Consider the following 10,719-nt stretch of genomic DNA (forward strand, 5'->3'; position numbering starts at 1 on the left):
ATCCTCCAATCCAATACCCAGGAATGCTTCAGCATTCCAGGGTACCCACCAGGGCCAGGCAAACCAGCTGGGCACAGCCCAGATGGAGGCATTTTCTTCACACTTGACTCACTGAATGTCTTTCGGGTGTGGCCAACTCAAGCCAGTGGTACTCTGTGGCCACATGCTGCAGACTCCAGCTGAGCTGGGGTGGGTGGGGGTCGGGTGTCAGTGGTGATGGGTGCACCATCCCTTCAGAAGGCCAGCACAGGACACGTGCACACCAGGAAATCATACAATGCCCAGTCTCCGGGCAGGTGGCTGGCGGTGTTGCTGGAGAGGCCACCTGGCTTCCCTCTGAAACACAGATCTTTCCAAAACATTTTCATCATCCGCGATGGTGGGCCAGATCTACCCTCATTGCAGGATCCCAGGCCTCCTGGGTCATGATGTCTGAGGGTATTTAGGAGGCAGCAGCTCAGGGACACAGCCCCAGCCTGCTGATGGTTAATCCTGTGCCCCTGGGCAAGCCCCTCTCCTGGACATTTCTCTTTGTAAGGGAAGAAGAGTGACTACACAGGGTTATCTCACCTTGGCTATGAGTCACAATCATACAGGTAATGTTGAGGGTAGGGAAGGGAGCGACAAAGATCACGAGACAAAACATTGCTTGGCTTCATCCCAAAGTTCCACAAGGCTTCGACGCTGCCCGCCTCTCCCCCCCACCCCTCAAAGCCTACCGAGGTCCTGACCTCCAGAGCCCCTCCCGCACCGCCCCAGCCTCAGCCCCAGACACTCCAGCAGAAGCACAACAACCTCGTCTCCGGCTACAAGCTACCCACTCTCCCTGGTCCCTGCCCCCTTCCAAAGAGCTCTGGAGCCCAAAGCACTGGACAGAGCATTTTATTACCCACCAGTCTGCCCTTGCCTCCCAGCACCAACGCCTGCACAGCCTGGACCCTGTGTTCAACCCAGGCGTTCCTGACACCCAGCCGGTCTCCACCCTCCTCCACGCCACCAGCCCTTTGAGACAGCACAGGTCTGGAGGCGAGTCGCACCTCAACCGGGGGTAGGAAAGGGAGACTGGGGAACAGGCAGAAGCTGGGGAAAGAGGAGCCAGTGGAGATCCGTGGTCCAGACTTCCGGAGCCGCTGCTCCAGGACAGAGGGAAAGAGGGCGGGGCCGAGCCGTGGGCGGAGCCGAGCCCGGTGGCAGGGCCCAACCCGGGCCGGGCTGAGTCGGGGGCCGAGGTTGCCAAACGATATTTCAGGCAGGAGGTTCGTCTCCAGGAGGCGCAGGGAAGCCACTCAGGTCTCGGCCAATGATCTCACTCACTGAAAAGGAGGCGCAGGTGAGAGATCTGGCTAGGGAGTGGCTCCATCCTTTTCCAGAGACCCCCCCAATCCATTGCTGACAGGCCTCAGTTTACAAAGCCCCCCGCCCCCGCCAGCTTCACTTTGCCACCTGCTCTCCTATTCGAATCCTGCCCTCATTCCATTCCTGTGAGCTCCCACGCCCCTGGCCCAGCCCACTCCTGCTGGCTTGGCCTCCAAGGTCAAGGTAATCTGTGTCTTTCACAGGTGGGTGGGGCCAGAGAGAGAAAGGAGAGGCAGAGCCGGAAGGCCCCAACTCTCAAGAGCTCAGCGACCAAGTTTAGGGGAAGGCTGGAACAAGGGAAAGAACACTCGAGTGGGACCTCAGCACGACACCACCCTTCTGGGAAACTGTGCGCCCGAGCCTGCAGCTTGAGAGAGCTGACTGGGATGACCTTAGGCTGTGGAATAGAGGGCAGAGGCAAGAAAAAGGTGCCCTTTGGAATAAAGGTCTCACGTGGCTACACACACTGAGCTCTTGCTTCCTGGGACAGGAAGGATTGTGCCTGTGGCTGCGGAATCTCTGGGCAGCCAAGCTCCAGCCCTCAGCAAACATGCAGAGCCACCTCTCACATGCACACACACACATGCGTGCTATCCCCAGGCCCACACCCACCTTCCTCCAGCGTGATGCCCTGGACAGGGGCACTGTCTCGGAAGCCGCTGCTGTAGCCACCCCTGGATTTGTCCTGCTCCGGAGCCCCCTCCCCAGGCCCATAGCCTGGCCCTACCTCATCGTACCCCTCAGCAGGTGGGGGATGGACACCACTTTGAGGAGGGAAGGGGCCTTCAAGTGGTGGGGAGGAAGGTAGTGGAGGTCGAAAAGGGGCTACAGAAGGGAATGGAAGACCCAGGGAGAAAGAGGAGCCGCGCCCTCCATACGGGTCACTGGGGAAGGGACGGGGAAGGAAGGAGACTGTTGGGGGACGGGCACAGCCTGTGGTACCCGCAGTCTCAGGGAACATCCGCAGACCTGGTCTGTAGGATGGTGGGGGCCCCGTCTGGGGATACAGAGGGGGCGTGCCATAGCCAAAGCCTTCCGACACGTAAGGAGTTTCATAGGCAGGGTCTTCGTGGGAATAGGAGGGGTAGGGGGGCCTGGGAGGTGAGAAGTCCATGTCAGTGCCAAAGGGGGGGCCCGGTGCAGAAGGGAATCCTCGGAGAGACGCATCTGGCAGGGGCTCCTCCTTGAAGATCACTGTGAGCAGGGAGGCAGGACACACAGTGAGAGGTCTGGCCATCTTTGCAAGTCACACCTTCCAACCACCTATGCACACCTATGCAGCTCCTTTGCTAGCCTCCCACCCCCACCAAGGTTTCATGCATCCCACTTGCTCTTGCTCAGCTCTCCACAATGCCTGCCAGTCCGCCACATGGGCTGTGCCAGAATGTACCGGGCAGGAACTTGAAGCTCTGTGTAGGGCTGCGCTTCCTTCTCCCATTGGAGACGTAGAAGTAGACCTGGACTGGCCGGGACACCCGCTTGTTGCTGTACTCTGGGACGGTCAGGGTCAAGGTCAGCTGTGGAAGAGCAGAGGGTAAGGCTCTTCCCAGCTTTCCTCCTCTCTTCTCCCATTTGCTAAGGAGCCAAGTTCATTTCTTAGCAATGAACCTGCATCCACAGTGGCCACTGTAGAAAAGGAAGTAGATCTGGGGTGCACTCTGATGGGCAAGGGGTCCCAGCTGAGACTTCTCTGCATCTCCCCGTCCCCCTTCCCAGGACATCCACCCAAGTGGCCCTGGTACCTCATTGCTCTGCAGCCGGTTCACGGTGGCCTCCTCCTCCCATTGCAGCTTTCCATCTGTGGGTAGGGGTCAGAGGGCTCCAGCCCAACTCCAAGGCCCCTGCCCTCTGTCCCAGTCCTTCTCACTCCCGCCAAACCCTGGGCCAAATTCAGAAGGTCCCCTGAAGGTCTGCTATGCAGAGACGCCTGTGGCAAGTTCACTTGATAGAATGGAAAAGGCAGAGTTTAACCTGCTTCCCAAGCCGCAGGAAAACAAGCCGAGATGGAGGGAAATTGGCAGGGCCAGCCCAGGAACCAGGGGCAGTCAGTGACTTAGAAGCAGCTCTGAAACCCTTCCACCCAATGCCGAACATCCCTTTCCGTGCAACCCCATGGGTAGGATGGTGGGGGTCATGGTGGGAAAAGGTCGCAGCATGGAGGGAAGGCATGTGGCTCCTGTGACTCATCACCCTCTGGAGATGCTCTGCTGTGGCCCGGGCTGCTAACTGTGGGACCAGGAGCTGGGTCTTTCTGGGAGCAAGGCTAGAGAAGGACAGAAGCCTCTCTGGCTAGTGGCTTTGCCTGGATAGCCGGCCCCCACTCCCTTTCTCCGCCTGCAAAATTCCATCTTGGAATATCTTGTGAGTTCTTGTAGCTATAATGCAAGGGGCCTTGGGGGAACTTTAAGGGTAGAAGCCACCTTTGTCCCCTCTCCTTAAATACCCTACCAACACAGGGGTTAAAATAACTCAAAGCTGACTGCTCTCTGATAAACACAATGGGCATTTCTCACACCTGCTGAGCAGGCCCCATGTTTCAGCTTGCTGTCATGTGTCACCCCATTGGAAGGGTCACCAAGAAAGAGACAGGGGCTCAGTTGGCTGGACTAGTGACAGCAGTGCCACAGGTCTTTCCTGGGCTGGTCCCAAGGCATTGCGACCTTCCGTCCCTCCCTGGCAGGCACTCACCTGGGCCCCTCTCAATGAACACCACCTTGGAGTCTGGCAGGAAGTTGGAGCCAGTCAGTACGAGCTCCTCACCTCCTCTCACGGAGCAGGCACTAGGACTGTAGGCCTCCACCTGGGGCAGTTCCTGGGCTGAGCGCTGGGCTGCAGGGCCATATAGAGAAGGCCTGGCTGGGGACTGGGTGTGGAGGGAGCCTCTCTCCCTGCCCTTGTGAGACAACTGCCACAGGCCCCTGGGGTAACCCTCTTCAGCAGTGGACATAGAGGTCAATCAACAGGATCCCTGGAGTCGTATGGGGCATAGAGGGGTACAATGCAGCAGGACATGGAGTTTCCCCAGCAAGTGCACAGGGGCCACCCCAGGGGTTGGTAGGGTACAGGGTCAAAGTCAGAGTCTGACAGACACAGATACCACTAGAACAGCAGACCCTGCACTCCCCCAACCACAGTATAACAAAGGACTGAGTCCCCTGTGGGCTACTGGGACCAACAGGGCACAGGACACCACGCGAAGGAGACAGGCAGACAAGCCAGACACACACACAAAGCAGGCCACAAGAGACAGAGGGGTGATGTGGGGTCTTTTTGCTCACAGCACTCGATGGGCACTGATGCTGCCTGCACGGAGACCACTTTCCCGCCGCCCTGAGGCACGTGTACCCGGAACACCAGCCGTACTCGGGTGTTTTTGCGCCCGATGTCTGTCTCACCCTTCCGTAACTCAATGTCTGAATTCCGCAGCTTCAAGATCCCAGCACAGTCGATGCTAAAGGCAAAGGCAGACGGCAAACCCTCCCAGCTTGGCCCAGAGGGGAGCATATCCACCTAGAACAAAACTCCCGCTCTCCCTCCCAGATCCCGGCTCCTGGGGATGACATCTGACCAACTCCAGTGGGAAGAGGAAGTCGTGTGTCCAGTGTGGGCTCAGTGGGGCAGCCTGAGGATGAGAGGAGCTGAGTGGGTGGTACTCACTTGGCTGCCATATTGTTCTCGGGGAGCAGCGTCATCTCCAGCACCTTGGTACCACTGACGACAGCCTCATAGCTGGCTGTGGCCACCATCTTGCCCGTGATGCGGTGCACCTGATAGAAGGCATGAGGCCGCAGGTTCCTTTCATCTGCTGTGCCAATGAACATCTGTAGTGTCAGGGGCTTCTCGCTGTAGCCTAGGAGCTGGCAGATGGAGGGAAAGGGGCCACTGAGTTGAAATCCCTACCAATTTCCCCTTTATCCTTTCCTGGATTTTCAGTCCACCCATGGAGGAGAGGAAGGGGGATGGTGAAAGATAAAGGACATCCTGGGAGGGATTCTCTGGGGGAATCAGGCACCAGTCCACCAGTCGTGGAGAACATGTGGCCTGGAGCTCACTGTTGTTCTTGGAATAAGGCCCAAACTGGGCTGGGCAGAGGGGAGAGAAGCTTCCAAGAGACAGGCCCAACTCAATACAGAGAAAGCCTGACTCCCAGTGACCTCTGGCTTCAGCCTGACCCCTCCCCCACAACTGGCAGGCCATCATTTCCCAGAGCCCACAGGAGGCTGCAGTCTCAGGGGATGAGTCGAGTGGGGGTGGAAAGCACAGAGGAGCAGCAAGTATATCCGGGTGCTGGAAGGGCACCCTCCTCCCCCAGGCTGTCTGCCTGCAAGGGTCAACGCTGAAAGGGAGTGTGGGAAAGGGCAGTGCCATGGGGCTACTCAGCTACAGTAGCCCCACAGGGAGCTGGGATGGGGAAATGGATATCAGGCTGGCTCCTGGTCCTGGCCCCTTACCTTGACCACAGGGTGGCCACCTGGGGCTGCTTTGACAGCTCCACGACTGCCCTCTGTTTCATAATGGGCCCGGTGGTGGGCTCTGGGCTGCACCTCGATCCTCAGCTCCAGCTGCTCATATTGGCTGGGTAGGGGCCAGTCCAGAGGGGGCAGTGCAGAGGTCCTAGGGGAGGGGAGAAAAGAACACTGACCCCATCCCAGCCTCAGACCCCAGGTGGCAGGGACTGCGTGACTGCACTCTGGGAGGAAGCAGAGGGTGTGTGTGAAAGAGGAAAGAAATGCTAGCACCAAGAGCAATGGCAGGTGGGGGCAGAGTCCCTTGACATGAGCTATGGGAGAGGACGGCAGGCCTGGGGCTCCCTTTTGTCTCAGCCCTGAGCACAGGCCAGGATGGAGGGAGCTTTTGCCTGGGTGCAAAGGAACCCCAAGCCCCTCCTAACCCCTAGACACTGAGGAGAACTATAAACAAGTATCATTTTAGCCCATAAAGGGTTTCAGGCATGAACCCCTTTGTTCTACAGATACTAGGCCAGCAGCCACAGGTCCAACTGAGGATGGCCCATTCGGCTCCCAGGCACTAGTGGAAGCTGAACATTTCCAGGGAGCTGAGGGGTTTCTAATGGGGTGGCTCTGTGTTATGTTCACGGGTACCCTAAGCCAGCGGATCTCTCCTGGTAGTGTTCCCCTTGGTGATCTGTGACAGCCTGGGGACATCTTTGGCTGTCACAATGATGGGGAGTGTTGTATCTCATGGCAGAGGCTGGGGGGAGGGCAGGTGCTGCTAAATCATCCTTCAATGCCCATATCTGCCCAGGGAAGCCCAGGGCACCAGTGTTACACAGCTTCTTCCCCTACTCATGTCTCTCTGGATAGAGTCTGACATCTCAAGATTCAAGGGTGGAAGAACTGCCAAGTTTTAGGACCAATTCTTGGACCTACAAGATATATGCTAGTTTATTCAAATCAGCAGTTCCTCTTTCTTAAACTCCCTTACTAGTAGAGGCTGTAGAGTTTAAGAAAGAGGAACTTCTTGTAACAGAGCAGGACCTATGAAAAGACTGGAGCAGAAGGTAGACACACACAGCCCACATGCCCCCAAGCAGCCATGGGCCAGCCCACGGCTGGGAGGGGGCACCCTAGAGAGACCTCCTTGCCTGACCAGGTCCCATAAAACAGAATGGGATAGGGTAGATTTTCTCTAATTGGTTTCTATGGAGCTATGATGTCCCTTAGCAAGAATGGGTGCATTTATTCTCATTTAAAACGTGGGTGGAAAGGCTTACTATCTTTGGAAATTTTTAGATCTTTCTTCAGACCCATCTCTTGTTCCTCTCCTTGTTCCCCTGTAGAATGATTGGAGAGAGCCGGCGGTGGCAGGTGCACAGTCCTCACCTGAAGATGGGGCTGTGTCCCCCAATTCGGGCCTTGGACCATGCCAGTGGGGAGGGCACCGCCAAGTAGTCCATGCCAGCTACCTCCTTCCGGGAACCCCCAGGGGTAGCCACGGCCTCCTCTGCTCCAGATGGCAGCTTCCCGTTGCACGCAGCTGACTCCTCAGGCCGAGGCAGAGCCACCGCCTGCTCGCTGGAAGTCCGCCTTGTCTTCTGCGGAATGCTCTCAGCTGGCGGGGCCCCCATGTAGTCAAAGGGACCAGGGGAGCCAGGGTCTCGGGCCACAGGCAAAGGGGGTGGCGGAGCTGGCTCAGGGCCCTCCTCCCCCAAGCTGCCCCGGCGGGACAGAGCCGGGGATGCTGAAGATGGGGTGCCAGAGCTGGAATAGCGCCGCTTGCCACAGGGGGAGGCAGGCCGTGGTGAGGTTGGGGTGGGCCCCGGAGCGCTGAGCAGTAGCCAGCTGTCCTCCGGCCCGCGACCTCCAGGGCTGGGGCCATACAGGCTCCAGGGATCCTCGGGGGTCCAGGGCCTAGGGGAGGCCCGAGGTGAAGGCAGCGGAGAGCCCAGGCCGAAGCGTGAGGCCGCCTCGTTAAGCTCAGACTCCACTTCGTCGCAGGCCGCGTAAAGGGCCGCCTCATCAGAGGCGTCGGAGAAGAAACTCCACGACGACAAGCTGCTGCTGCCGGGACTCGGGCTGAAGAAGGCACCGCTGCCCTGGGCCCCAGCCTCTCGGTAGCCCCCAAAGCCGTCGGGGGGCGGGTAATCCCTGGGGGAGCCGTCTCCCCAGGCGTCGGGGTTGTCCTCCAACGGGGCCGGCGGGTCGGGCGTGGGGGAGATGGAGGTGATGCGGATGCTTGGACACTCCAGCACTCGGCCGCCCCCCGCACCCCCGGCCCCCGAGCCCGGCCCCCCGAGCCTCACCGACCTAGCGGGCTGGCTCTCCCAGGTGCCAGGTGACGGGGCCGGGCGCGGCGGAGGGGAGTGCATGCCGGGCCGAGGGGGCGGAGGCCGAGGGATGCCAATAGGGGCAGCGCCGTAGGGAGGCGGCTCCCCCAGGGCCAAACGACAGCATGGCGAGGCATCCTCTGGGTCAGGTTCTGTCAAATTGGGGATGCGGGGGTGGGGGGAGAGCGCGAGAGATACGCTGGTTAGACGTCTTCAGAGTGCTTGGGGATGCAAGTTCTGCTGTGACGCCCTCTCACCCCCTGCAAGCAACGGGTCTTAGAGCCAAAAGTGAAAGGGCGGATGCAGGAGCTCCGGTCCCTGGCCCATCCGCAACGCCTTGCACTCGTGGCCGGTGGCCTCAGCTCCCGGTACAGGCCCCGCGTCGGTCTTTAGGTGAGGGAGGTGGGTTGGAGAGGGAGCCGCCGCTAGGCCTTAGAGGCGTGTTTAGCAAGGCGCTGGGCTGGGCTGGGGGCGACTCACACATGAACCCAATTAGCAGCGGTTCCCAAACCCCCAAACGGGGCTGGCAGGAGCCCCAGTTGCCATCGCAACCGTGACCAAGGGAGGGGGGCCGCCAGCGCTGCGGTGACGCGGGAAGGTGGCTCCTCCTTCGCTTCCCCCACCCTACCCCCCAGTCTGGGGCCAAGGGGGCTGGTGCGTGCCGGGCCCAGCCGGAGAGGAAGGGGGGTGAAAGTGGGCAGCGCGGATTCCGTGCGAACGGCGGCCGCCGCCCCCGGCTCGGTCCCCGCCATCTGCCTCTCATTGCGGCCAGACGGCGAGGGGGAGGGGCGCCCCGGCGCGGCCCGCGAGTGCCCCGGACCCCCGGCGTCCGGTCGGCCGGGCCCGCACGGGACAAGTTTCACAGCCCGACCTCCCCTTCCCTCGCACAGCTCCGGGCTCTTGGAGCCTCCGTGCCCGCCCGCTTCCCCATCGCAGTGACAGTCGGCCTGGCCGGGAGGCGGCGCGCGGCCAACAGCACCCCCACCCCCACCCCAGCCACGACCTAAAAAGGAGAAAGTGGAGCCCGGGCCCCCAGCCTCACTTGCGCAGACCAGTGAGCTCCCCCCAGACTCCCCTCAACCTCTGCCTCTCTCATCCCCCAGCCAGGGCTCAGTGTCCCCAGCTTCCCCAGACTTGGGTCCCCCACCCTCCTCTCATTGACCCCAAGACCCCCGAGCCCCCCAGCCCCGCACTAACCTTCCCCCGACCCCCCCGCGCTCAGCGGGGGGGCCTCCTTCTCCTCCCCGAACACCAGCTTAAATTCCAGCTCCTCATCCTCGCAGCTCGCCGCCCCCATGGATCCGACCAGAGCCCCCGGGTCCCGGCCTGGGTGGGAGGGGGGAACTCAGGAAGCTGCTGTCTCTTCACCCGAGTGGCTCCCTCCCTCCCTTGTTCTGAGACGCCCCCTCCTCCGCCGCTGTCGCCTCCCTCCGGACGCCCCCTCGTTATTATAGAAACTTTTCCAAACTTTTTTCCCCAAACTCTTCAAAGCGGGGCCCCCCCACCAGCCTGTCCCTGATTGGCTGCCCAAGATGCTTCAGCCCCTCCTCCAGGGATGAGATGGGAAAACCACGCGCCCCTCCGTCCTTCCCCACCCTCCCTCCTCCTTCGCTCTCCAGTCCCTCCCCCTAAAAAAAAAAAAACCTGAATTGAAAAACAGTCCCTCCAGCGTGATAGGACCGTAATGTTGCCTATTGGCCCTGAATCCTGACAATCACTGTCCACGGGGATCCCAATCCCTCCTCCTCAGCGTGGGTTCCGAACTCCGGGTCCGAGCGCCTTAAAGGGGCCACATTCTGAGTCCCAAACGTGGATGGTCCAAGAAGACTTTTCAGTTCCTAAGACTTTTGTAGTCATCATCTAGCACCGAGGAACCACGTCTCCTCCCCTTTTCCTCCAAGCCTGAGGTCAGGTGGGCTCTAGACTGCAGAGTGGCTCCAAGATGCTCTGAAAAGAAGGCATTCCTTCCTAGTCCCTAACCTGGGCGACCTTCTGGAAAACCTTTGTTCTGCTGAATCAACACCTGTCCTGCCCCAGTTCCCCCATCCTTCCTCCTCCTCCTCGTCCAAAGGTGAATTAGATTTAGCTGGCCTAGATCTTGCTCAGAGTAATCAGAACCTAGAAGGAACTGTCCGTAGCTTCCCACCGCCCCTCGCCCGGCCCAGCCCCTGATGGGCATATATCATGACCAGGCTTTGCCACTGCCTGTCGCAGCCACCCAGAGGGCCACGGGAAGTCAGCTCCCTCCTCCCCGGAAAGAATCAGGTTCGGGGGTATCTGGCTCCCACTCTCAAGAAAATCCTGGCCAGGTTCACCAGGCGTTCAATAACCCAGCGACCCGGCGGGTGTAAGAGCTGGACACCTGTCACCTGGGCAGTGGGATGCGGGAAGACCCGGACTGGAGCTTCCAGGAAGGACAGGCATGGAGGGGCCCAGGTTGTGTTAGACTGGAGCTTTGAGATTCCGAAGGAAACTGCTTGGGGAGGGGGGCGGTTGCAAGTACCACCCCCAAACACACACAAGTAGGCTTCAAGGTCCTCTGAGAGGTCGCAGTGATTTCCAATCTCTAAAATCCT

The 10,719-nt window shown here is 59.9% G+C and overlaps 1 protein-coding gene across 4 annotated transcripts; it reads right to left on the bottom strand.

The window, feature by feature from the left end:
- Positions 1 to 1,209: 1,209 nt before the first annotated feature.
- Positions 1,210 to 10,549, bottom strand: NFATC4 (nuclear factor of activated T cells 4). Of its 4 annotated transcripts, none has more exons than XM_040968776.1 (11): positions 10,513 to 10,549; positions 9,341 to 9,469; positions 7,200 to 8,295; positions 5,808 to 5,970; positions 5,014 to 5,213; positions 4,635 to 4,807; positions 4,045 to 4,185; positions 3,099 to 3,154; positions 2,747 to 2,873; positions 2,290 to 2,550; positions 1,246 to 1,313 (listed from the first exon to the last, which is right to left on the bottom strand). In XM_040968776.1, the coding sequence occupies exons 2-11, from the start codon at positions 9,438 to 9,440 to the stop codon at positions 1,246 to 1,248; spliced, it is 2,385 nt and encodes a 794-aa protein (XP_040824710.1). In that variant the 5' UTR covers positions 9,441 to 9,469; positions 10,513 to 10,549. The 4 variants fall into 4 exon arrangements, with proteins under 4 accessions (XP_040824708.1, XP_040824707.1, XP_040824710.1 ...); XM_040968775.1 differs by having other exon boundaries at positions 1,969 to 2,550; XM_040968774.1 differs by lacking the exon at positions 10,513 to 10,549 and having other exon boundaries at positions 1,210 to 1,313; positions 9,341 to 9,635.
- Between the last annotated feature and the right edge of the window lie 170 nt (positions 10,550 to 10,719).

The sequence above is a fragment of the Ochotona curzoniae genome, unplaced genomic scaffold, assembly GCF_017591425.1.
Source record: "Ochotona curzoniae isolate NIBS_2020 unplaced genomic scaffold, NIBS_Ocur_1.0 scaffold_4701, whole genome shotgun sequence".
Classification (NCBI taxonomy): Eukaryota; Metazoa; Chordata; class Mammalia; order Lagomorpha; family Ochotonidae; genus Ochotona; species Ochotona curzoniae.

Bases quoted from the DNA above. Each gene is read 5' to 3' on its own strand.
- NFATC4 (XM_040968773.1), bottom strand. From the start codon at position 9,440: ATGGGGGCGGCGAGCTGCGAGGATGAGGAGCTGGAATTTAAGCTGGTG. The intron at 4,808-5,013 runs GTGAGTACCACC...CTTTGCCTTTAG, and splicing joins GAGAACAATATGGCAGCCAA to CATCGACTGTGCTGGGATCT. The intron at 4,186-4,634 runs GTGAGCAAAAAG...ATGGCCCTGCAG, and splicing joins ATCAGTGCCCATCGAGTGCT to CCCAGCGCTCAGCCCAGGAA.